Below are 26,164 nucleotides of genomic sequence, written 5' to 3'. Positions count from 1 at the left end.
AGAAAGCAAAATTCACTCTGTATTTTCCTGTGAGGAACTGAAAAGAAAATCCACATTTGCACTTGCAAACGGCAAAAGGCTTAAGAAAAAAAAGAATCTGTTTCATTTAGGTTATACAACATAATTGATCAGACTGAAAAGAATGCAGCTTGGTAAAACAATTAGACACTCAATTTACTCTATAAATTCAGCAGTTTCCACACAAATGCCTCTACACTATTAAAACGAGTCTAATGATTTCCAAACTACTTCCCTCATCCTCCCGAAACAGAAACTATTCCTTTCCTTCTTTCTCAGCTTTCTATCTGCAAGACCTTATTACAGATAATTATTTCAGAGGAAAGTGGTAAGAGACTATCATGATGGGCACAGAATAAAACTAATGGAGGTAATCTACTTTTTGCTTAAAGGTTGTCTGATCTGAATGCAAAGGGCAAAACTCTCAGATTATTTGTATTTTACGTGATGCAAATGATCTCCCAAGTTAAATTCTCAACACAGTAATCCTATTTCAGAATAGAATAGCTCTGCTTGTGGTCATCTTTTGCTACATTACATATTAAATTCAGGTATAATCTTTCACACACATGGCTGTATGTAAGATCCATAGGGGATGCAATTATGTAAGTTGAGTGCATTGTGCACACAAATGTAGCACCTTTTTTTTTTTAACCACAATTAATTAAATGCTTTCCTTCCTCCTCTTGATCAATATTGAGGTCTGCACCTCTACATTAACCCCTAGTCCTGTAGAGGATTACACCACAGCTTTAGTTTTCATTTAAAGCTATTCTTTTGACTTACAGCCCTCATCTGTAGCTACTTTTCCCCCCTTTTTTATTCATTTTGCAGAGAAATATTATTTGAGAACACTACACAGTACATTTGGGAATCAAATGTTAAAATTTCACTAAAAGGTACTGAGCTTAGCCTCTTACTAGCCCCTGCACAATTCTTGAAAATCCTTCACAAAAGAGGTCAGAATCATTACCACAGGGTCCAGCAAGATGCATCTATGATTAATATTTGAAGAGGAATTTCAAATGCCACAGGTGTCAGGGAGACAATTAATAAGGTCTTATTCTGACTCATTCTACAGATAAATTTTTGTTGTCTGATTCATCCTATAACCTGGTGAAATTTAAATTAAAGGTTTGGATACAGTCATAGTAGATTTCACTGCTCCGTCCCAACATCAAGGCCTTTAAAATAAGGTTTGTTTCTTGTTGCAAAGACAGTTCCCTGGAGGCATTCATCACAAAGATATTGGATGCACTCCAGTTTCAGAGCTCATGGTCTTAAGTCTAGCAGTTTTTGTAAAATCTCTTCCTTGAGGTAAATATGTGAAGGAAAACCCTTCAACATTCCGCAGCATCTCTTTTTTAAAACATATCCCTTACTGCAGAAACACTCTCTAAAACCCTGGCATAAACAATTTAACCCTGCCCGGACAAATTCTGCACACGTTAACACCTTTGTTTATTAATATACACTAACATCGTCTCCTGTTTATAGCATGCCTCTTATCCCAAAGGACACAAAAAGCACTTAATAAACGTTACTAACAGTCCTGTGTAGACTAAATAAAGGGATTATTTCATCCAGCACCAAAATGCAGCCACTCCTCAGTGTCAGACCCTGCAGATGAACCACTCAAGGCTGCAGGATTTTAAGCAAGGAAGAGCAATTGGACCCAGTTGAAAATCTAAGGAGACTGCAGGTAGGTCGAATGTAATAATTTAGCTTGTGATGTGCACTGACAGCGAGGGTTTGTTTTGTGATAGAAGAGTGGCATGAAATGTTTCCTCACTAATTCAGCAGCAGACAAACACCCCAGGTGTTAGTGTTTAGCACCAGAGGTGCAAGGCATTCCTTATTCTACATGTTCCATAGTCTCCACAGACACTTCAGGTCCTATTTCAGGAATAATATTTTTACCTTGAAACCAAATTATGCCTGGGAGAAGAGACCTGTTCCAGGGTTGTAAGGCGTCCATCCTATATGAAATTCTGGGTTTAAAGGAATTCATAGGAGTCTTTAAGTCACAAAAGTTCTGCAGCCTGGATTAACAGATTTGACTCCACTTTGAGTATCTCCAACCTCATTGGAATATTAAAAATATACATATATTTAAAGGTCTAACCAACACAGTTCTAGGCTGAACAGGCTGGAGGGGAGTATAACGAATTCTAACTCTATTCACAAATTGACCACAAAATTATTAATTCAGATCCAGAAAATTTTGCCTTTTACTTAAAACCATGCAAATTATTTGAGGGCAGTTGGCTGTACTGGCATGTGCTATGACTGAATATAACCCACAAATATTTTACTAAAGAATCTTTCTTACAATGATGTTGTGAAATCCAGAAATCTCAAAACTCAACTTGGAAATCATGGAGACAATAAACATGGCACCTCATAATGCTGTTTTTCCAATAGAATCCTTTTCCAGATTAGACGGTATTTGAACCCTTCATAAAATATTATTTATTGGGTGACAAAAGTTTCTACACAGTCAAAAAAAGACTTGTTATTATGCATTTGGTGTTTACCTATTCTTGCAATTGCTTTTCAAAAACTAGTATATTTTCTTTCCTGTTTTGATGCTACAGCCAATTTACTGTGCTCAAGACAAGAAAAGCAAAATTTTTCTCTTCACACAGACATCAAAAATAACTTTCAACATAGAATCATAGAATTGTTTGGGTTGGAAAGGATCCTAAAGATCATCTTGTTCCAACCCCCTGCCACAGGCTGGGGTACCTTCTTCTAGACCAGATTGCTCAGGGCCCCATCCAACCTTGTCTTGAACACTTCCAGGGATTTACCCTGGAAGATTTACCTTTACTTTAAAGTAAATCTGCCACACAGACTTCACCAATACTGAACAGAATAAGCATTTTGCTGACAGTTTTTGCCACACTAAACATCACCTGCCAGAAACCAGTAGAAAAAAATAAAAAAGAGGAGAAAAACCTAAGGAAGAATTTCTCTGGCATAAGGGAGACTGACCTGAGGCAAGCTGCAACCACTGCTTCATTTCTTAACTCTAAACAGAATATCAGTAATGGAAGTAACTGTGAGAATGGAAGGAACAGATTCATCTTCAGCCACTTCTCCATGTGATGAGCAACAGCAGTCAGCCAGAAAGCATTTCCTGCTCTGCAAAACCACAAACATTTGTAGAGCCAAAGGGCATTGTTCTTCTCAGTGAATAGTTTCAAACTATTTGCATGCTTAAAGTAAGAGAATGTTCTTATGAGTTATTGTTACTGTTATTTAGTCAGCAAGTTGTGAAACCCTGGCCAGGTGAGAACAGCAAACAACTGCAGGCAGGATCCCAGCCCCCAAGAAATTTAAAGGTTGTGGCAATGATCCTGCAAGCAGATAAGCATGGGCAGACCCAAGAGGGGCTCCAGAAGCTAAATGGTTCTTGATGTTGCTGCATGGAGTGCAGATGGAGTTTTGGGAACATGACAATGCTGCAAGCCAAAAGAAGGAAGAAGGTAGAGTTACTAGTAGGAAAACAGCACTGTATAAACTGAGATAGAGTGGAATTGGATTACAGAATCTAGAAGATCTCAAGTTGGAAGTGACTCATAAGAATCATCAAGTTCTGAGGTAAGAGTAGAAAACATATTCTATTCCCTTTACAAAATTAAAGGTTGACTGCTATCTCACAAAAAGTTTCATCTGCCAATGTGGAATAAGACCACTATTTGAGACTCTGAAGATATCACAGAATCACAGAACGGTTTGGGTTGGAAGGGGCCTTAAAGATCATCCCATTCCAACACACTGCCATGGGCAGGGACACCTTCCACTATCCCAGGTTGCTCCAAGCCCCGTGCAACCTGGCCTTGGACACTTACAGGGATGGGGCACCCACAGCTTCCCTGAGCAACCTGTTCCAGTGCCTTACAACTGTCACAGTGAAAAATTTGTTCCTAATATCTAATCTAAACCTACTCTCTGTCAATTTGAACCCACTCCTCCTTTTCCTGTCACTACATGTTCCCGTAAATAGTCTCTCCATCTTTCTCGTAGGCTCCCTACAGGTACTGGAATAATGCAGTGGGACAAGATCTGGTAGCAGTCAGGAGATGGATAAATCACCAGTGAGGTTGCCCCCCAGAAACGATACTTTAAACCAAATAAGCTTGTGCAGGAGTGTGGAGCCCCAAACCCACAGAGATCAGTCCTCTGTGGCAATGGGGGGGGAGATTACCCAAATAAAGCAAACCCAGGTAGCAAGACCCATATGTAAACATTAGTTTATAAGAACTACAAGAACACAACATCAAAGTGCAAACAGAAAAAAGGGATACCAGTGTCTCAAAAGGAGCACAAAGATCCTTGGGCTGTCACCATCAGGATCTGGAGCAATATCACCATACAAATACAGACAAATCCTGCCTCCTTGATGCCACTGGCTCTCCGGAAACAGCTGCCACTGAGCTCCCACAGTATTTTGGGTTTTAGAGGCAGCTTCAGTGTCTCTGCATTCAGGTTGTGGCTAATCAATTACCCATTAACAGGTTTTAATAAACATAATGTAAACACAATCTGGACATGACCGCAAAAAGGAGAAAAAAATACATTATGATGCTGGGAATAAAAATAAATTGACCAGTTAAAAAAAAAAAATCACATTATTTTTCATACTTACCCCACCCCACCCGAAAAAAATCTAAGCCAAACCCAACTTACGTTCCCAAAAGCTCCTCGTGCTTTTTGTTATCCTTTCTCCAGACCTCAATGTCCAACATATCCTTCCTGTCAGAGAAGTAGTGAAAATCAAACTGTTCCCTCCACTGAGGATTTGCACTCTTACACAGTGTCTAGAAAACATGCAGTTATAATATTTACTTTTCTTAAACAGTACTTATTTCCACAGTAAAGCACATATCAATTCTTCTACAGAACAAGGCTGGATGTTAGAACATCAGTTACTAAGGTCTTTCCAACCAAAGGTCCCCAGCCCATCACACAGAGTCTCATCTTCCTAAATACTTTCTTTCCTCTCTCTCAGTAAGAAATATGCAATTGTGATGTGAATGAATGGCTGGAGAAATTCTGAAATGCAGGATGGACCCACCAGCTCCACTTCCCATGGACTGTGGTCATCATCCAGCATCACACACCAGAAGAAATCAAGAATAACCCTTTTGAGGAAAATCACCTGGAAACAGGTTTGAACGAATTAAGGAACCTAACCCAGTATTTTTTATCCTTTTGTGTAAGATACAGGCAAAGAAGGAGCAGATTTGGAATTTTTAATATCCAGTTAATTTGATATCTGTAAATTGTGCCTCTGAGTTCAGTGAGACTGCTCATGTGTTCAGGTTACTCCAAGTATTAACTGGATTGGGACTTAAATCACTTGCAGCTCGTGTCACACTACACTGCCCACTGTCAACATCAGTATGGTCACTGGGAGATAGGATTAGCTGGACGATGACTGAGATTTCTCCCACCTTGTCTGCTTTTCTGAACCACGAGAGATCGTACTTTTTAATTTGAATAAACTCCAGGAAAGAACATGAAGCACTGCCAATTTGAAGTCTTAGGGTGTAAAGGAACCAGCCCCCAACTTTTGCTGGACCTCAGACAGAAATTTTAATTAACTCACTACAGGCAACATTGTACTTAACTCCCCATTTTAAATATCTTAATTTTCTGTGACTGCAAACAGCCCATCCTTGCAGCTTCACAACATGGGCTATGGACCATTACAGAGTAACACAAAAAGGGATCGTAACAGGAATAACATACATTTATTCTAAACTAACTAACTCATTTGTTATTTTTCAAAACTATTTTTCCAAATAAAAAACATTGACCTTGGTCTGAGGTCTGATGTGGGGGACAGAGTGCAGGTTTCAGATGCGCCTACATCCAAACATTATGTTCTGTGAACTTGCTCTGTACATTTTGTACAGGAGGAGGTTTGTTTCCTCCTCCTCTGCACTTCCAGTTCATGACATGCAGAGCTCTTGCTTTCTCAACAGAATATTATTTTAATTACAGCCTCTCTCATTATTAGAAACTGGAGGTGAAATGTATATCTTTGAGAACTCCATTCATTTTTTAGATTCCCATTAAACAGTACTGGATACAAGTTCACACAGCCTAGAGTAATAAAAATTAAAATCAAGACTATGGAGTATTCTGTCTGTTTGGGGTGAGGGGCTCCCACTATATGTAACACACTTTTCAAAAAAGGTGCTTTAAAAAAAGAAAAAAAATAATTCCCCTGTGCTGGGAACCATTTCATGTCTGCTTTTCCAGCAGATCTAACATTGTAAATCCAACTTCTGTACTGGTAATGAACAGAACACATGTGTGGTGTGTGTAGCTTCATTTCATATTGAGGTCAAACATCCATCAACATGATGAGTATGTTAAATGCACAAAACACAGATACACAACTTCCTCTTTCTCTATCGGCATGTAAAGCATATTAGTAAAACACTAATGTTTCTGATCTGGTCTCCTGGTTTTGATCTCACTTATATAAAAGGGTATCAAGAATAGTTCCATCTGAAGCAGCAACACCACTAAAACACCAAGTGCCTTACTGGCTTCAGCAAACTTAAGAAAATCCTTAATACTTACCTTGCTCTTGTATCTTTGATCTCCCAGTTTGAGGAGAATAAAAATCTCTGCCAAGCCCCCTCCAGGCATGTTCTTCCCCTCCAAGAGTGTGATGGTGACCAGCCCGTTCCACAACTGGTTCTTGCGCAAAGACTCGGAGAGTCGCATGCTCCGCATGAAACTCGACTGAAAAGCAAGTCAGCAACAGAAAATGTTTACAGACCCAAACATATTTTTATGCTCAAGTTAAGTGTGATATAAAATCACCAGGAGTAAGAGAGGTACCATGCTTCCCTAAGAGTAAGTAGACAATGGAGGGCAGTAGGATGCTATGGATTTTCTGACTGTACTAGGGCTGGCCTCGCGAAGGGATAGGGCTCAGCACCACAGTAAAATCAGCAGGGTTACCTTAAACCACCATGGAAGTCGACTTCAGCTAACCTGGCTCAGCTCTGGCAAGAGCAGACCTTGAGCGTTGAGAGCAATCTGTTACCTTGGCTCAGGGAAAGACACAGGAGAGTGATGGGGAGATGGAACAGGGGAGAAACTAAAGTAAACTCTAAAAATGTCTCTAGCTACATCCATAAAACGCAGGTCTGTCCTTTCAAGGGAGACAACCCATGATCATAAAGCCTATGGCCAGGTGAAAGGCTGAACACGCATCTTCCACCTCCTCCATCACTCAGCCGCCCGCCGTCTGCGTTAGCTCTTTGCCTGCTGCCTTTGCTGCTCCTGCTTCCAGAAACTGAGCCCACGAATCAAAAATACTGATGTCTGCTGAAAAAATACTGACACCACCAGGCTCTTTATCTGGAGTTATGGTTACCTGGTAGCCACATTTGTTACCTTTGCAGCTTCATCTTACATAGCACGGCTGCGCTAACAGTTTGCTAACTGGCAATATTTTATTGGACAGAGGATGATTAAATAGGCCTTTATTTGGGGGGAGTGAGCTGGAAACATTAAAACTCAAGGCTATACTTTTCTTCTCGCAGTAAAAATCCTGCCATATTTTATTCTCGTGAAGCAACTTTTAACTCGCCACACTTTGGAGCTTCAGTCATGTCATATACAGGTGGGAGCAAGACGGAGGAGAAGATTTCACAAGTCACTTTAAAACAGGACGTGTTAGCTTTAAAAGCAAGTAAGAAATGTTGTTGCTAAATAAAACTATTGCAAAAGCACCTGATGTCTGAAGATTACTTTTTATGGATCAATTACCCGGCAACAAAATTCTTAAATCATAGGTGGTGAACTCACAAATTTTTTACTCACTTTTTACTGGTTAAAATACCAAACTCTGAATCCCACAAGCATATTAATATACTTCTATTTAAACACCCCATTTGGCTTTCCTGGCGCAATGGGTAAAAATTACTACCTTTAAAAAGAAAACGAGATTTTGATTCATAAATCCAGCTGCAATGTAATTTCTTTTCTCTCTTTTTTTTTTTAAAGTTCATCTTTTGGGCCAAAGAGCTAAAGCATGACTGTTCCCATGGACATACTTCAAAGTCCCAGCAGATATATTCCTCCCTAAACACTGCAACTATTTCAAAATCCTTTTTATAAAAAAGGGAGTAACGTCCACAAGGGATCAAAGGGCATTCTACAGTCTGGCAATCGCCTTAGAAAAATGGCAGTGCTTCCATGAAATATGCCCTAAAATAATTTTGCAGCTTGGTATGTCCTAATTTCGAATTGGATGTTTATCTTGGAAAGGCTTCTATCTAACTTGTCCATAAAACAGCTCCACTTAGCTCTATGAGCCCTGTGAAAATGGAATCCAAAGCTGGCTATTAAGGGGGCCTGGAGATTGCTTCCATATGGCGTAACAGCATGGGAGTGGAGGGCTAAGGCCTACAGCAGGCGCTGCTTGGCTTGAGCTCCCCATCTATCCATGGACACTCATTGCATTACACCATAACATCTGGATTATTGCTTGTAATGTCCCTGGGAAATATCCACTTCCCATCAAAGCCTTTATCTATCTCGCTTGTACTTTGAACATTTTAGTATTTAACATAGTCATGTTTGATGTGATGTACTTGCTGCTTTAGGAGCAAGGATTTTCCCTCCCTGCCGCTCCTTCCTCAGAGGAGGAAGAGATATTTGATGTTAGTTCACAAAAAAAAAAGACAAAGTTTATTATCCACGTTACAATTTCTTTTAAAAACAAAGCATCCATCTCTCTTCAAAGCATCCAGGCTGAACACAAAAGACAGTTGTTATCACTCAGTTTTCAAATCAAACTTGGATTCCTTTCTTTTTTCTTATCCAGGCCAGTATTTTAGGGAGTCACTCAGCACTGGGGATCTTCCTACCCCAGTTCTGCAACACACATAACCCCAGCCTTGTAGCCAGTGGCTTGACAGTTCAAAGGACTGTTGGGAGGTACTCAAACCACCCTGGATTCCACACGGTCACAGGAAAAATCAGCACCTGCACTCAGTATTACTGGAACACATTACAATGCATCAACCTTGACCTTCCAAAACAGGTGGCCCCAAGCAAACATCCTTGTGCACTCCTTTCTCAGATGGCTGTGCAGCTGTAAAGCTCTCTGTGCTCAGAACAGGGGTGTGTTGGTCTCCTGCTAACAGGGCCTGGAGGAGATCTAGCATCACTTGAGAGCATTCCAACGGATAGTGAAGCCAAGATGTTTGCAACTGGTTTAGGGCACAGTGCTGACCTGCAGCACCTCAACACAGGCTCCGGGACCGCAGTCTGCTTCCCACCTCCCCCCAGGCCAGCCCTGCCACTGGTACAAATTTCTCTCCAAAGAGAGAACAGCAGAGCACCAGGGGGCTGCTTGCCTTACACCCCTGTGAGACACATCACATTAGGAACGCTCTGGATTTCCTGGACATGCCCAGGTTGCTCCCACAGAGTCTGCTCAGCAGGTCTGGCACGTTTCCTGTGCCTCGTAGCACCAACGCGCGCACCAAAGAGCCCCTCTGCGCAGGCTCTGTGGCCACCTCTCCAGCCTCCCCAGGTACTTGGCAGGCTGTTCCTCTGACCACCCTGATGGAAATCCCAGTGAAACAGGCAGTGTCTCAGATTCCACTCACAGTTTCTGGAAGGAAGCAGGTCTGGGGAAACTCAGATGTGTGGTAGACCCACAGACCTGGGCCATCAATGAGTCAACTTTAGTGCTGCCTAGGGAAGTCTGCACTATGGAAAATTTCTCCCAGGTGACAAGAAAATGATATTACATTATTTATTTTAGAAGTCTTACCTCCTCTCTGATACCCCACACCTACTCATTTCAAACTGATTTACACAGAGCTAATTGATTATACTTTATAGCCTCCCTCTGAGCTGGCAAAACTATTGCAGAACAGAGCACAGAGGAGTGCAGTGATTAGTCCAACAAAGTTACTCAGGTGCAAAACAAGCACTGAAAAAAACACCCCAAACACTCTCCCTCTCTCCCTCCCTCCAGCCCCCACTACCCTAACCTGCCTTCACAATGAGACCAGAAAAATCAAAGCCCCTGTCCATACTGGCCAGAAAATGAGGACATAACTGCTTAATCAGAAGCGATTTTGAACTGTTTTATCTATTCAGCTCTTCCCTTTCCCTGTTACCTCCCAGGCTACGGACGCCTCCGCACTTGGGTGCTTCAGTTCCTCCCGCTGCTGATCCCAAGCCCTTTCCAGCTGTGCTCCCAGACTGGGTGCCAGGTCCTTCAGGCCTCTCCTGCTCTTTTTTCCTGTAAGCTCTCTGCACTCAGCCTGCTCACACTCTGGCTACATCCCAGACCAAAGTAAAGGTGCATTGCAGAGGTGCAGAAAAGTTGGCTGAAGCTAGGATCAGTCTATAGGGCTTGAAATCAGTAAACACATGCTTTATGATGGAAGTTGGCACATATCCCAAGCACAAAACATTGGACAAGCTTACTTATTCCTTCCCCTCATCACTTCTAAAATCAAGGTAGCCTTTAGACCAGAATTTGAGGGGTTGTCTCTAGATAGTGCTCTGATTTGGGCTGGCCTCTATGTGCAAATAACCACTAATACCATAAAGGTCACCTTTATGAGCAGTTCACTGCTGTAAAATGAATAACAACTGGAACTAAAAGCATCCCTCAAAAAAGCCAGCCAGAAAACAAACAACAAAAAAACCCCAGTAAGAACAAAAATATCCAGAGATCTTTATTCTTAAAAACAAACTAGATCTTTTGAAGTCTAAGAGCCCATGTTTGTTGCAGATTTAGGGACTGTGCAACATCAGGTAAGTAATGAATAATCTTCTCTGAAGTAAAAGTATGACCTGGTCATAAAGCAGGACCCTGCCACATGAGGACCAGAAGATTGCTCTTCTCCCTACTGCTTAGAAAGAGCATTTGCCCAGAAAACATCCCACATCTCTGAATAGAAAAATTAAAAATCAGTGCTCACATTACCATCTTAAGTGGAATTTAAGAGTTTCTCACATCAACTTTCCATTTTTTATTACTTTCTGGTTTAAAAAAGAAAGTTGGACAAGAATGAGCAGGTGGGCCATATTCTGCCTTCACAGAACCAAATACAGGAGATGAACAAGAATGACAGAGCTTTGGAGGGGAAAGAACTGGCTCATTGACCCAGCTTCACAAAATCCTTTAGGAGTTCCAGTCTCCCTGATAACTCCATTTGTATATAATCTCCCTCCACAGGCACCCAGCAAATCCCCTCTGGTGCATCAGGGCTGCTTTCAAATCTGTCTCTTTTCCTGACACACACATACGTGCCCCAAGTTCAAACTTGTTTTTGAAGCAATAAAGAGATGCAGAAAAATTGTACATTTAAATGACACGGCGAGGTGGTCAAGTGTGAAGTGAGCCCATCTCTCCCATCTTTCATTTAAAAGGATGAGACAGGACAACAGAAAGCCTGCTGCAATCCCTGTGAAGAGGTCAACGTCAAAACTGGGCCACGTAATTTGCCATTTGAGAAAACAACAACACACAAATAGGAGGACTCTTTGGACCTTTCCTCATTAGGCAGAGAAACCATTTTGCAGAGGCAATCTCCCCTTGGGAAAGAGGAGAGGGCAGCGAGAAAGGCAAGTGAACCAACACGAGATTGCCGCCACGACGCGTGACCCTGTGGCAACCGAGTCCCTCCGCTCCACGAAGCGTTTGGAGAGCTTGGTTGCCCACAGGGTATTGTGGGAGAAAGCCGAACACAATGAGGCAGACAAAAATGAAACCTAACAGCCCACACCAAAAAAAAAAAAAAAAAAAAAAAAAAAAGAGGAGAGCGAGGGATTTTCCCCTGCGATGAGATGCTGAGGAGCACTTGGGTCCGGTCAGCCTTTCAGCCAATTTATTCAATCAGCTTAGGCTATCAAGGTGGCAATTCTGTCGCTTTTGTTTCAGGACTGGACTGCTGCAGGTCAATCCACCCCAAGCAAACCTGCTTATTTGCTTCACGGATGTTCAACACTTTAAGGTTATTCAGCTGTACAAATGCTGAAAATAGCGTGCCAGGCACTCAGGGTGAGACTCAAGCCACCCGGGACAAACAAGGCTACTGAGCATCAGCATGTTGGGCTCCAGCAGAGAGATCAACCAACTCCCTCTGAGCCCCAGAAAGGAAAACAGAAAAGAGGGGAGAGCTTGCCAATACACAGATAGGAGTGAATATATGAATACTGCCTAATAGTATCCTCTTTCTTTTTCAATGCCACCCTTCATGAGGAAAAGAAGAAAGCTGCGCTCTTGGGAACAGCTCCCACAGAAGACAGTGCTGCTCTTGGTTCCCATGAAAAATGAAGGATCTGGATGTCATGCCCATGTCTTGGGAGTCCTCCCAAATATGCAATGATTCCCTTCTAGCAGAAGTGAAAAATATACACTGTGTAATCAACAGATAGCTAAATCATCCAGTTCAACAGCTCTTGCTCCAAAGTGATTTAAAAGACAATATTCAGTTGCCAAAATCCTTCCTGCATATTACATATGCAGACTGTGAGGCTACTGGAGCTGGACTGGACATCTTGTACTGCCACTGTTTTTGTTGTCTGAAATGCAGCTTTTTCTTAAAACAGCAAGGGAGCTCAGAGAACACACAGACGAAGAGTACACAATATCCACAAGAGCCCACATGAACCTCTTTGCCAGTCTGACATGGAGTTGCAACAGGTATTGATGCCATCAACATTTGGGGTGAATTTGGGAAGTCAGCAAGAATCCTGTGATTAATGTGAAAAGACTCATTTAGGACACTGATGTGCCAAATCTGCACTAAAATAACATAAAATAGTCAAATTAGAGGATAATCAGATTTCTTTCATATAGGCAATACAGATTAAAAAACAGCTGTGAAAGTTATATTCATTTGTCCATCCCTAAAATAAGTCATTTTCCCCGTATTTATAGAAGGAGAAAATCTAAATATTACAATTCAGGTCAGCTATAGTTCAGTACACAAAAAAAAAAAACACCAAAATCCCATGAAAAGTATTTCAAACAGAAAACTTTTATTTGCCTAAACTTGCAGAGATAAAATTTAGATCTGTCTCAGTTCAGCTGCTCAAATGGAAAGTATACTGTGTTCTTCTCCTGCAACACCCAACCAGAGTCAGCTCAGGAGCCAAAAAAGAGACAAGTTTGTGTATCCATTACAGAGCTCTCTCCATTTCCCCGGCCTCCCTTATTCCTGTATCTTTATCTCGTCCAGCAACATTGTTTTCTACCCCATCATACTCTCTGGCTATTCTTCCATAACCTCTTGTGCTTTCCCTAGACACCTATATTCCCCATGCACACAATTTTTCTTCCTAGCCTTTATGTTCTGCCACAAACTGCTAGTACTGCTTCCACAGACCAGAGTTTCCTAACTAAAGATGGTTATTGATGTACAGTACTAGTGTTTTAGTGCAGTAGCAGAATCAATAAACTAGGAAATACTGCTTTGTCAGATTTTTCCTGTGCATGCTGGGAAATATTTTTTACTGCCTTTGGATGGTCACAGAGGTTTTCTTTAGAGATCACACTGGAGCATGAACTGTGTCTTCCCTAGGAAGAGCTGAAGCTCTCCTACCCTCTAGTGACTGGAACAGAACAGAGCACAGAGTTGAAGCTTTTTTCCTTTTAAACAGTACTTTCATGTCTCCCAAATCAGTACCATGCCTGAGCATTCCTTAATTTTATTTTCAAAGATGTTAAGGGACAAGCCAGAGTCTTGAGAGCTGAAGACTGACAGCTAAAGATTCAAAAACATGTATATAAAAAAAAATTATTCAAAATGCAATGAGATATTGCATATGACCAAGGAAGAAAAAAACTTCGAGTGACAGCAATTAAGACAGAATTTGGCTATTCTGGAGAAAAAAAGACCAGAGTTTAAAAACCTGACTCCCTTCCCCAGGTCCCAAAGCCAACCAGCGTCCAAAGACAGCTGTGTGAGAAACAGGGAGACCAAGCGACACTGACTGAATGAGGGCACAGTAATTTCCAGAGTTCCAGTTAAAAACTAAGTGCTGAGCTCTTCAATTATTCCATCACTTTCTATCACGCGGCATTCAGGGAGCTCTGGCAACTCTCTGCTCCAAGCACTGCAATATCCCTGGAATCAGGGCTCCAAGGGCTGTACTTTGCACTACTTCTATTGACAAAAATATTCTTGCTGGCACAATACCTGAAATGGTTGGCTTCTCTACACAGCACACCGCAGTTGTAATGAATAAAACAAGAGGAGGTTAATTATTCAATTTATTTAGGCACAAACCGATAGTTACACAGGAAAAATATCAAGATGCATGTGTTCTCATAAGAGCCAAATTCTGCTTTTCAGGAAGTGAGACTGTACAGCTCTCAAGCTGGATACTGAGGCTTGCAGTTTCTATATCATTATTTACTCAATAGCAAATTAAAGCTTTACAGAACAAACAAAAAGCCACAGTCTGTTTCCTGAACAAGTCAAAACCTAATGTAAAAATGATACAGGAATATAAAAGTAATGGAAGCCTGCAGAGATACTACAGGAGACCGAGGGAAGCAAGTTATGTAGATACGTGGGAACACACAAACCTTGGAAATCCTGTTACAATGGAGGTAATGAAAACTCCCTGCTCCATCTCCATCCCAAGAACAAAAGGAATTTCAAAACCCACAGGGGCAACTAGAAGAAATACTGCCTCACAAAATTCCTCCTGTGACGAGAGGCAACCCAAACGATAAACTGGGATCCGGGAGACCCACACTCAAATCCAGTACCAACCACCGGCCACGTTTCGGGTGTCCTTAACTACTCAAATCCTCCACAGCTCATTTTTTTTGGTTGAATTTACACCCATTTCCTTAGTACAGACAGATTTTTTTCTCTTTCTACAGCTCTTTGCTGAATGAGATCTTATTCTCTAAACATTACCATAGCACCTACAATTAGAAAACAGATGCAATTTGTCATCAAAATGAAAAGAAAATCAAAAAAGCAAAAGGGTGTCACAGCCCTCACATTATGACAGGTTGCACCTATACTTCAGTTTTCCTTTGTTTACCCTCTTTGTTTCAGAGGAGGGCACAGATTTTGAGAGGGGACTTTTATTTTAAGTGAAAAAAATATGGATTACCTTGGACGAAGTTCGCTTCTTCCGACTTGACCATCTCTGTTCATGAGTCCCCATTATTGTATCAAAGAGAATCCAGGGAAAGGAAACAGAGAAGGAGTAAAATGGGGAAAGTGTTTAGTAAAATAATTAAAACAGCAGCTTGTCAAATGAGTTAGAAAAGCTTATTAGAAAACAGGGGACTGGATCTACAACTGCATTTCCATCTACCTTCCCTCCCTCATGGAACATAACAATCAACAAACACACAATACCTGCATTGCACCAAAATAAAGAGGAAATGAAAAAAAAAGGAATTGAGAATAAAAAGTGGAGGGACCCAGAGCCATTAGTAAGAAACATGGCTTATACTTTTGGTGCCATCTGGTTCTACAGTAAGTTAATTTAAAAAGGAAAAAAAGTCATCTTCTTGTTAAGTGCTAATATGGATAGAGCCATTTGACTTTTCTGATTCCATTGGAAATGGCTGAGAAATCTGCATTTGAAATACGAGGGTTTAAAACATTGTCCTTAAAAAAAAATTACAATGTGCATCAGCTCATCTATCGTCTGCACTCTGAATGTTAACTAAGCACCCAAGAGTACCAAAAGCTGCTGTTTAAACCAATATATTTTTTGTTTCTATGGCTAAGTCCAATTTAGCCCAGGTATTCCTAAAAATCACAGAATTCCTTAGGCTCTTCTGGCTACATTTTTTTTTTGCTATAGTAACTTTATGTCTTTGCTTCACCCCTTCCTGCAACCCAGTGCCATGTGCCAGCAATGCTCTCTTGTACAAGTTAGAGGGCAATTCACATTCCAGATCAAAGCCACCTCATAATATAGATATATAAATACAACAGTGTTTAAAATATTGTCATTAAGCCTTTAAATTATCACATAGTGAGGTTAAAATAACTCTATGATTATCTTATTATTAATTAAGAATTTACAATTCTCAAGAAAGCAACTATTTGAAAAATAAATAATGAATAGCAGATATCCCACACTAGCTTTTTCTGATTTTGCTTTCAAACCCATTGAAACATTTACATCTCTATAAATAATCCCATTCAGGTTGGAGTTCCATATCTATAAATCAATAATGTGCTGTAAACAGTAACTTTCATATTAGACTATGCAGTAAACTTGTAGGAGTATTTTCTCTTAACATACGTATTACATATATATTTAAAATCAGCTCTGTTTTTTAAGACAGTTCAGGTAAATGCCTAATCTTGGTTTTTCCCCACCCCTTGCTCGCCAGGAGCAGGATTACTTCACAAACATTTGTATGCTTCACACTCTGTATAAAACACTAGCAGGAATCTTAAAAGATAAAACAAAAGCAAAAAAACCCAAACATGTAGGATCTCAAATTTAAAACCTATCAGCTTCAGTTATGGTGTTCCAATCTCTGCCCAGGCTCTTCTGGGTTTCTTGCATCACCAAATGCACCATGTTTTAGCATAAGGAGCCAAGTTCAATTGAACTCAGGGTTTTTACAAGCAGTGTCCTCCTCTGCAGGACTGGGGCAGTTTAAGTCTTAACATCAAAGCTCAGCTTTTAGGTTTCATGTGGATAAATTTTTTCACTGTTGTTAAAAAAAAAAAAAAAAAGAAAGAAATATAGTAACTTTTCTTCAACCTGCCCATTGCAGTGGTGGACACACTGCAGCACACGGAGAGCACTGTCACAGTGCATGTCACAGCACTGAGACAGAAGCATCCAGCTACGAACGTCTACACAACTTTAACCCAGATAAATATGGGGCTTTTTTTAAAGTTATGATCTACCTCGATTTCAATATTGAGTCTCAGAGGATGAAAATAAAGGTGGCATTTCCCAGTAAATCAGATTATGCCAGGTCTTCTTTTCTCTCCCCTACAAATTCCAGCTATAAATTTGATTTCCTAAGCCACTTACATTTCTCTTGAAGTCTCCTTGCTTGACTGCTAGACTCAAGTCTAATACAATCACTCCCATGTCATCTTCTAAACTGTTGGGATCTTCCAGTTTTAAAATCTGTTCAGTAGTTCTATAAGCAAAAAAAGAAAAAGAAAAAAAAGCGTGCATTTACTGACTGCAGTTAACTCGAGTTGATTATTAAAGGTCAGGCCGAGCTGTGCAAATTTCAGCTTCTTGTCTGAAATTCCCAATATTGAGTTTAAATGTTAAAATGGGAAATCTGGAGGGTTTCTTCTGAGTTCTTACAAAATACACCCCTCTTTTAATAACACAGCACAGTGTTTCTATAGCACTGCTTACTACTCATAACTCTCCATATGCAGATACACACCAAATTAAGCTACTACTACCTTCACTTCACAGGAAGAGTATCAGGGAAACTCATCCAAGTGAATTTTCTAATATTAGTGGCTGGGTTTGACTCCAGAGATATTTATTCTGCCTGCATTTAATCTCCCTCCCTGACTCTGTTCCCTTGCTAAAAACAGGAATGCTGGTATTTACCTGGTGGCACTATCTCATGGATAAACTCATTAATGTTCCTAGAAAGTCGGATACAACAGCCATAGGACCTACAACACACCCGTGCAGGGAGAACTCAACTTCTCCAAAAAAGTCGTCGCACAGCAAGGGAGTATAAAAGAGAGAACTAAAACTTGAATTCCTGGCTTCCAGCTCCACATTGAGACCAAGCAGCAGCAGCAGCAGACAAAAGGCACAGGGCTTGCCTCGGCACTAAATCAGGGCCAGATGCAGCTGCCGCAGGGATGGCTGGCTGCGGGGGGAGGCTGGAAACGGGGCGCTGGCAGCGGCCGGGAAAACCGCTCCCCAGCCCAGTGGTGTGCAGGGAAAGGCACCCTGTGCTACGTGGGGATAAGAACAGGCCTCAACCTTCTCCCCCTCTTTCTTCTTCCACCTCCATAAATTATTCTGGTGGAGCTCTCCCTAAACAATGCCACATACAGAAATTGTTAGCCCTAGAACTGGGCTCCATCCAGGTTGGATTTGAATCCGGTACGTAACGCCGGATGAAAACACGTGCGTAAAAGATTTATCTCAAGTGATTTCCCTTAAAATGGGCTCCCCATACTTCCATCCGAAAAAAAAAGTTTGCATGAATAGACAAATTCCAAGGCAGAACAAAAGCATTTCATTATTTCCCTCTGTTAATCAATTAAGCTGCATTAATAACCTTTAATTAAATAAACACATTACCTATTGAGTTCAAGTTCAGTGAGCGCTACAAACGCCGAACCCATGAAGTCTGAAGAGGTTAAATCTCGATCGTACACCTGGTAGCAAAATAAGACAAATATTTCCAATTTTCACATCATAAGCCAGTTTTATCCCAGGCGATGAAAGAACAGATATTTTAAGCCCTTTCAGTTCAATTTTGTATTTGAAAGATCAAAGCTTAGATATAATTCAGGGATCATTTTCCATCTCCCTGCTTTAATTTGTATTTTTAACTAAATATTTAACTAGCATTTTGAAAGTATCTTCTTAATATTATGTAAACAGAGACATGTGTGCTGCTATGGATCGTGCCTGTTCCTTTATGCTCCGTGCGACAGCCTAATGAAACACTGCACAAAAATCAGGTACTTCTGGTTACAGACGTTTTAGCAATTAGTGCTCACAACTGGTAGCTTGCGGTTCTGGTAACTATAACGTTACTCATAATGAGAAAAGGCTTTGCTACTTGTCACGGCTGCATCCCAGGTAATAATTCTGTGCAACCCAGCCAAATTACACTCTTAAAACGTGCTCCTGAAACCACTCTTGGTTTTCCTGAGTTTGCACAAGCACGGGAAGAGGGAGAAGAATTCAGCTCCACAGCTTTAAAGAGATCCAGTCAAGGAGTTTTGTTTCAACTTAGGTTTTTGCAGACGAAAAGCAAAACATGCAAGTAAAATCTGGAAAAGACGTATGTGCGTTTTAATTTGAAATTGCTGAAACTCTTAAACTGGATTGTGTTTTATGTTATGCTGCTACAGCGAATAAAAATCAATGTTTCTGAAGGTGAAAATGATTGCTTAAAAAAATATTGACCCATCTTTTAAAAATCTAAAACCAAAACTTACCTCGATCCACAGTTTTTGATCAAGAGTCTGTACAGGCAGCACAACAGTTTCATCCCAAACTGGGTTGAGGTTCTTGTAGACGACCTTACTTTTGTAGAGAGTTTTCCCATTCAGTTTAAACTTCACATACGGGTCACTTGTACCTGTGATAATAAAAAAATAGGTTAGCACACCTCCATGTAACCCCACAATATTAAATTATGTTTTCATAAAATAGTAAATAATAATAAATGGTCATTATTTATTTTATATATACATGCATATACTTAATTACCTATATAAAAATTGTTCATTCATACAGGAAATCTATAGACAAACCAAAAAGTTGTGTGAAAGCAGGTAACAAAATAATCTTCATAGTTTGCCTAATCTCTGCTGTTTTATTCTTAAAGAACATTAATTATTCTTTAGTAAGTTAGTTAACATTTTAATTTGGGAAAAGAGCAAACAGCAGCAGTGATGAAGGACTATTTACAGGTCAACTAACAGCACAGTGGAAGAGAGAAAATGTGATCCTGTGACTATGAATATATGAAAGGACCAAAACTCAAAAGCACCGTAACTGGGATAGGAGCTCCAAGGAAACCAGTAACAATAGCTAAAATACCCGTCAGGATTTCATCACTGGGTGTCACTTGCCAATTTACTTAAAAACAAATTTGAAGTTTCAGTGAAAAAACACCGACATTATTCATCAGCTCAGGATAAAAACCACACACAGAACAGACTCTGTGAAACCAGGCAGTGTTCAGGTAACACATTTTTAATCCAAGTGGCACAATTTGCCACGGTAATAATGTCCCGTATTTTTATGGAGCAGATGTCCATGGACAGAGCGTGAGGCTCGTGCCACTCGACAGCAATAGAAGGACTTGCAGCTGTCAAAGGAAAATAGAAGAGGGAATCAACTTTTTATTATTGTTATTAAACTGGCAGCATCTGCACTAACACCAAGCACCGTGCAGGACACGAGACAAAAGGGGGAACAAGGTACAGGGAGGATTTAACTAGATGGTTGACTTAGTTATTCATACAGACTTAGCAAAAATATATCACAAGTGGCAAATAAGGGGAAAAAAATAAAACTGAGAGATGTAGCAGCACATACAATTAACTGAACGTAGGTGCCACTCATCTGTCATATCCAATATTTTCTCTATGACACTTTGCATTTTGAATATTATATTAAACTTCCCTCTTAACAGTTCAGTTTCATTGGAAGAATAAGGTGATGGTCCTGGCTGCCCCCCAGCCTGCAGCAGGGGGGTGATTCCTACACCAGACTTCACAGTCAGAAATAATCTCAACCTGTCCTCCCTGGTTCCCACTGAGATGTTGACTGAGAAACACATGGCAGTCCAGGATAACCCAGTCTAAGAGAAATACTCAGTCTTGTCGGTAATTTGGTGATAAACAGTGAGAATTTGAAAAGTCCATATTTAAATATATAAAGCTCTGATCAGTGTTATGTGAAGACAGACTTCAACTCAAGAAAAAATAGTTATATATAAGCATCTATCTGGAATTACATGGCACTGAAAAGAACTGTGCCCGTGGGACATACAAACTTATTTTTAAGAATTGTAAACAGTTTTGATTCTGCTTTAATTTCAAAAGAGAGGAGTTGTAGAACCCTGCCCATTCTGCACATAAAGGGTGTTTCATTCACAGAAGGAAAATACCAGTTGGTTTTCAAATACTATCTGCAGCTGATCCTTTTCCTAAATAAGAATTGTTGAAATAAACCCCTTTTTTGTGAAAAAGTGCTGCAAACTTAAAGAGAATTTTCTTTTTCTTCTCCTTGAAGACAGAATAATAATAAGGGCCTGGTCCAAAGCCAGGGAAGTCAGAGGGCAGCTTCTCATTGTTTCCAATGGGTTAGGACTAGACCTTTCCCTAAAAACTTCTCAGAACTATGATTATACTCTTACATAAAGCATACATCTTAAAAACAGCACAATTTCCACAAGGAATGGGAAAATACAGATAAATTGTAGCCCCACAATGTGGGCAGAAGCCCTCAGGGGATGCAGAATTAAGAAATAACATCGTTGAGCTCTTTGGTGTTAGCTTCTTGCACCTTCTTCAAAAACATTTAAAAATTTAAAAAAAAAAAAAAGGCAAAAAATCCCCTGACTTTTATTTACAGAGTAAGCAGGAGAAAGCTGTATTATTAAAAATAAGAGTTATAATAATGTCTCCACAACCCATTCTGTGCACAAAATAGCAACTGGCCAAGACAGAGAAAGCAACTGATGAAATGAAAGCACGAAGAGGGTGATGGAAGCAGGTGGTCTATGGTCATAACTCATCTGCTTTTGGCAGAGAAAACCCATGAACAAGGGCAAAACCTGAAAAGAGACAGAAAAATAGGAGATATAGAGAAAGCAAACAGCCAGTCCAATACCCACAAGTAGAAAACTCCAAGCCCCTTCTTTGAGGCTGAGAAGCAGGAAAACTATAGCTAAGTAAGCATCCCAATTGCATTATTGCTCTGAAAGCTTTCCAGGTTGTTATACAGTAAAGGAAAATAAAAGGGGGGGAAGGGCTGCCCACCATTGCTCATGTGAGCCAGGCTTTAGCAATCATTCTCATATTTTTTTTAATAAATTCTACCCTCATATTTACATCTACTTATACACAGAAACATACATGTGCATATGAAAGGAATATACATTTGTATAAATCTATATTTATATTAAAAATATATATATTGTATATTAAAGAAAAAAACAGTGAGAGACGGGCGGAAAGCTATAATAAAAAGAGGCCTTTAATTAAATAAGATTGCCACTCTGGGATCAGGCCTTCATGCTTGTCAGCTTACTCTCAAAATAAACATCTCAAAGCAGGGCCTCAGTGGTGTCACTTACTCCAGCAAGGCAGGCTGGGTAATCCCTCGCTATCTTGACAGCCACATAATGTTCAAACTGTTTCACGGGTGAGCGGCAGCACTCGGGCGAAAGAAAATATTAATGCCGGGAATTAATAGAGAAAGGGATGATGGTTTACAAAAGCCAAACAAGGAAAAGGTGTCAAGTTAGTACCGGTGTTAATTGTGAGGGAAAATAATTGTGGAGGGGCGGGGGCTCGGCGGCGCTCGCCTGTCTGGCTGTCAGAGGGGTAACATCTCAACTAGGCAGGCGGGGAACGGGGTCGGCACGGGAGCGCGGCTCCTGGATCATACAAATGACGGGATGACACCTCCGTGCCAGCAAACAGCTGGACTGTCACCTCCACAGCAGGAGCTGGAGCACAGAGGGCTTGGTGGGGTGAACCTGGATGGCCTGGAGAGAGATGCTAGGAGTGGATACGGCACTACGACCCCTTTGGGGGTTCCCAGAGCTTCCCCCAAGCCACTCCTAAGATGTTGACAAAGCTCCCTGCATCGTTCTGGCTGTTTCTGGTTTTCTTTAAGACATCCCATTGCATCCAGGTGAACAGAACAGGTTAAAAAGCAGACAGGGAATGAGAAACAACCCAGGTGGACGAGTCTCTCCTGATGGGATGAACAGCACAGACTGCAAAATACTGACTGCATTTGAATTCAAGGCTTGAAGCCTTCTGGATTCAAGCTCAGAAAGATGTCTGGATCTATTAAAAGCTATTTATTAGAGACAATCTACAATCTAAGCAGAAAAACATGACTTCTTTTGAAAAGCGCTTAGTGATTTTAGAGACGAACCAGTCTAAAAAAAGGATTTTTGTTTATAATCTTCTTTGAAGTGTGACAGAAATGGATAATTTTCTGAAGAAGCCACATCAATTAAAAAAAAAAAAAAAAAGGCTTTTTAGCAGCCATTTCCTAGTGAAGGCAACTGAATCAACAACTTTTCAGCACGTGCACCCAGGCTTTTCTGAACATAAGGTCTGAACCTGCTCATCTCTCATCTCAGTCACACCAACCGTAGCAATGTCAATGGGGGAACAGATCATTCTTGAAGTCAGTTGAGAATTTTACCCCCAAAAATACTTCTCTCGTTGGAAAGGCAAGCTGTGATGCTTTGAGGCTAATTCGAATATTACGCAATGACAAAAAGGTTCACACACAGCAAAACATATATAAAAACTCAGGATAATTTACTTCTCAGACTAAAGCAAACCCAATAGGAGTGAAAAAAAAAAAAAGGATGACCTCTAAAAAAAAAAAAAAGAAATCATTCCATCAGCTAGGCCTGTTTCCCCATTAGAGAAAGAACATTCATTTCAACAGTGATGCTCCCTGGAATTCCTTTGCATAATATCTATTTCACTTCTATTTTCTCCCACTAACACTAAAAAGCAATGAATGCAGGCAGATCAGACATCACTAAATCATGAGAAAGCTTCAGAGAGTAAAATGATGCTGGGACACAGCAGTAGGAGAGGGTTCAGTAGCCCAAGAAACTGTTAATGGTGTTTTTAAATGGATACTGCTGCCCTCTAGCAGCTACCGAGAGATGGATCACATTGACCGTCTCATACTGCTACACATTTGCTTTGTAATTAGGAAATAGTAACCCAACGAACCCAGAAGACCCAATATAATTTCAAGCCACACACTGTTTTATAGGAGCAAACTTACTGGAAATATAGCATATGAAACAAGTCTTGTTCCATAAATAAATAAATAAAAATTACCAGCAAGCTGCCTTAAAAGTCTGAAAAAATCAAAGAACAGTGTAAAATATAACCTAGACCATCTTAAGTTTTGGTTAAAAAACTAAATTTTACTCTGAAGAAGGAAATTAAAGATTTATTTTATATGCATGTAAAGAATAAATATCTGAAAATCTTCCTAGAAATAGAATTACTGGAGTTATTTATGACAAAGAGTAAAGACGTTTTAAAATGGAACACACATTTTTCATTTTAAGTGGAAAACCACTATATTTCTCGTAGTGGAATAGTGCAGGTTTAAAGGGGAAATAGAAAAAAGTATTCTGCTGGCAGGAAATTCAGGTAATTTTGGAAAGTTTTGTGCCCAGCTAGTTTTACACGGCCAGATGGAAATGAAACATTGCTTGGAAACAAGCAGCACCAATAGATTCCAAGGGAAAACAAACCAACAAGTGGAAAAAAAAAAAAGACCATAAACCAAACAAAACACACAAACCAAAAAAAAACCTCCACCACAACAAAACACAATAAATCAAAAAGACCAGAGAAGTGTGAAGGAAGTGTGTAAACCCACAGTTGATGGGGGAATAAAGGAGGGGGGGAAATGCCTGAACTGAACGTTAACAGAGTGAAAAATACAGATACAGGAGTTCCTATTCAAGACACTTCAGAAACACCATTAAAAAAAAAAAAAAAAAAAAGTAAAGGAACTGAGCAAAACCAACTGAAAACCCTACCAAAATGCCATGTGGGATCCGTTAGGGACACATGACATAAAGAACAGAATTGTCTGTGGTGAAAATTGGTCCAACGGAACATTGAATTCCCAGTCAGGACTCAGGTATGAACTCAAAAGAGGTCACAAGGACAGGGCAGAAGGTACATTTACATCACCAGGCAGCACTGAGAAACTTCTGTGGTATCTTATCACAGAATGGTTTGGGTTGGAAGGGATATTAAAGATCATCTCATTCCAACCCCCTGCCACGGGAAGGGACACCTTCCACTAGACCAGGTTGCTCCAAGCCCCATCCAACCTGGCCTTGGACACTTCCAGGGATGAGGCATGCACTGCTTCTCTGGGCAACCTGTGCCATGGCCTCACCACCCTCACAGTAAAGAATTTCATCTTAATATCTAATCTAACCCTAATCTCTAAGTTTAAAGCCATTCACCCTTGTCCTGTCACAACATGCCCTTGTAAAAAAATGCTTCTTCAGCTCCCTTTTAGCCCTTTTAAGCACTGGAAGGGGCTCTAAGGTCTCTCTGGAAACATCTCTTCTCCAGGCTGAGCTATCCAATTCTGATTTTCTTGTTTTCTCAGTCTTTGACCTAATAAATCTCCTTACAGATTACCTGAAAGATGCCGTGTGAGCTGTTAATGCAGACAGGTGCCCCCGAAGAGCAAGCTCTGACGACTGATGGAGCTATTACAGTTTAAGAAACCCGTTATCTAAATTACAATTCCCACAAAAGAAGAGTCACAGGGTATCCTCTGGGCCCTACATATTCTCTTTCTATGCTGCCATTCCTACATTTCCTAATTTAACATTAATTTACCAAGGGCAGATACGCACATAAATTGCTCTTTTTGATCTCCTCTTATTTTCCTGAGGCTCCTATCTCTGTGCATTCCTTTGCCACAGCCAATCCAGGAAGGATGCTCACAGGGATCACTGTGTATAAGCAAAAAGTTTCAGCCACACATGTTGCACTTCCAGAAACTGCCTTTGGCACAGATAAACACTTGCAGCACCAGCTCTTGTACGCAGACCTACCCAGCATCCAGAAAATATCAAAATAAGTCCTCGTCACCATTCAAATTCTCAGCAGTTGTAAATTAGGCATGATTACGCCTTTCAAAAAGAAGTGTGAAAAGTTGCCTAATACATCTCAATAATTAATAAATCTGAAAGCCTAATGATCTAATTGCAGATACCCTGAAAACAGAGAAAGTCTAAATTAATCAGCGTGTTTGCAGAGAGCAATTCAGCCTAATTGCTCTGAGCATTTGCTTTCCAAACAATTACTTGCTCTAAGCTGACAAATACCCAGCACAGCACACACACATCCCTTCCTCTGGCACCCTGGTATCAGCACAGACCCAGACAGTGAATCACAGAATATCCTGAGCTGGAAGGGACCCACAAGGATCATCGAAGTCCAGCTCCTGGACAGCCCAGAGCTGTGAGTGCTGGGGCTACTGCAGATTCGTTACTGCTGGAAGTTAAAAGTGTGTTATCCTAAGCCCTTTCTTTCATTTTATTTTGTCCTTGGGAGGCTGAGCTCTAGCACAACTCTCAGTGATTCCAGAGCTGCCCATGCAGCACAGCCTCCCTGCCACCTCCAGGAGCCCACTGGGACCCTCTGGCAGT

General features: G+C 40.6%; 1 protein-coding gene across 3 annotated transcripts in view; it reads right to left on the bottom strand.

The window, feature by feature from the left end:
- MCTP2 (multiple C2 and transmembrane domain containing 2) overlaps positions 1-26,164 on the bottom strand; it is a 119,792-nt gene that overhangs the window by 66,361 nt on the left and 27,267 nt on the right. For all 3 annotated transcript variants that reach the window (XM_027719891.2, XM_027719892.2, XM_039385938.1), the window contains 6 exons: positions 19,191-19,333; positions 18,322-18,398; positions 17,065-17,176; positions 15,163-15,198; positions 6,622-6,786; positions 4,714-4,844 (listed from right to left, as the gene is read on the bottom strand). In XM_027719891.2, the coding sequence (XP_027575692.2) occupies positions 4,714-4,844; positions 6,622-6,786; positions 15,163-15,198; positions 17,065-17,176; positions 18,322-18,398; positions 19,191-19,333 (664 nt within the window). The remainder of the gene's footprint in view (positions 1-4,713; positions 4,845-6,621; positions 6,787-15,162; positions 15,199-17,064; positions 17,177-18,321; positions 18,399-19,190; positions 19,334-26,164) is intronic.

This window comes from Pipra filicauda, unplaced genomic scaffold (assembly GCF_003945595.2).
Source record: "Pipra filicauda isolate LSUMZ 115617 unplaced genomic scaffold, ASM394559v2 scaffold44_size3831614_pilon, whole genome shotgun sequence".
Classification (NCBI taxonomy): Eukaryota; Metazoa; Chordata; class Aves; order Passeriformes; family Pipridae; genus Pipra; species Pipra filicauda.
Note: the sequence above shows the minus strand (reverse complement) of the source record. Positions and strands in the feature narration are given on the sequence as shown.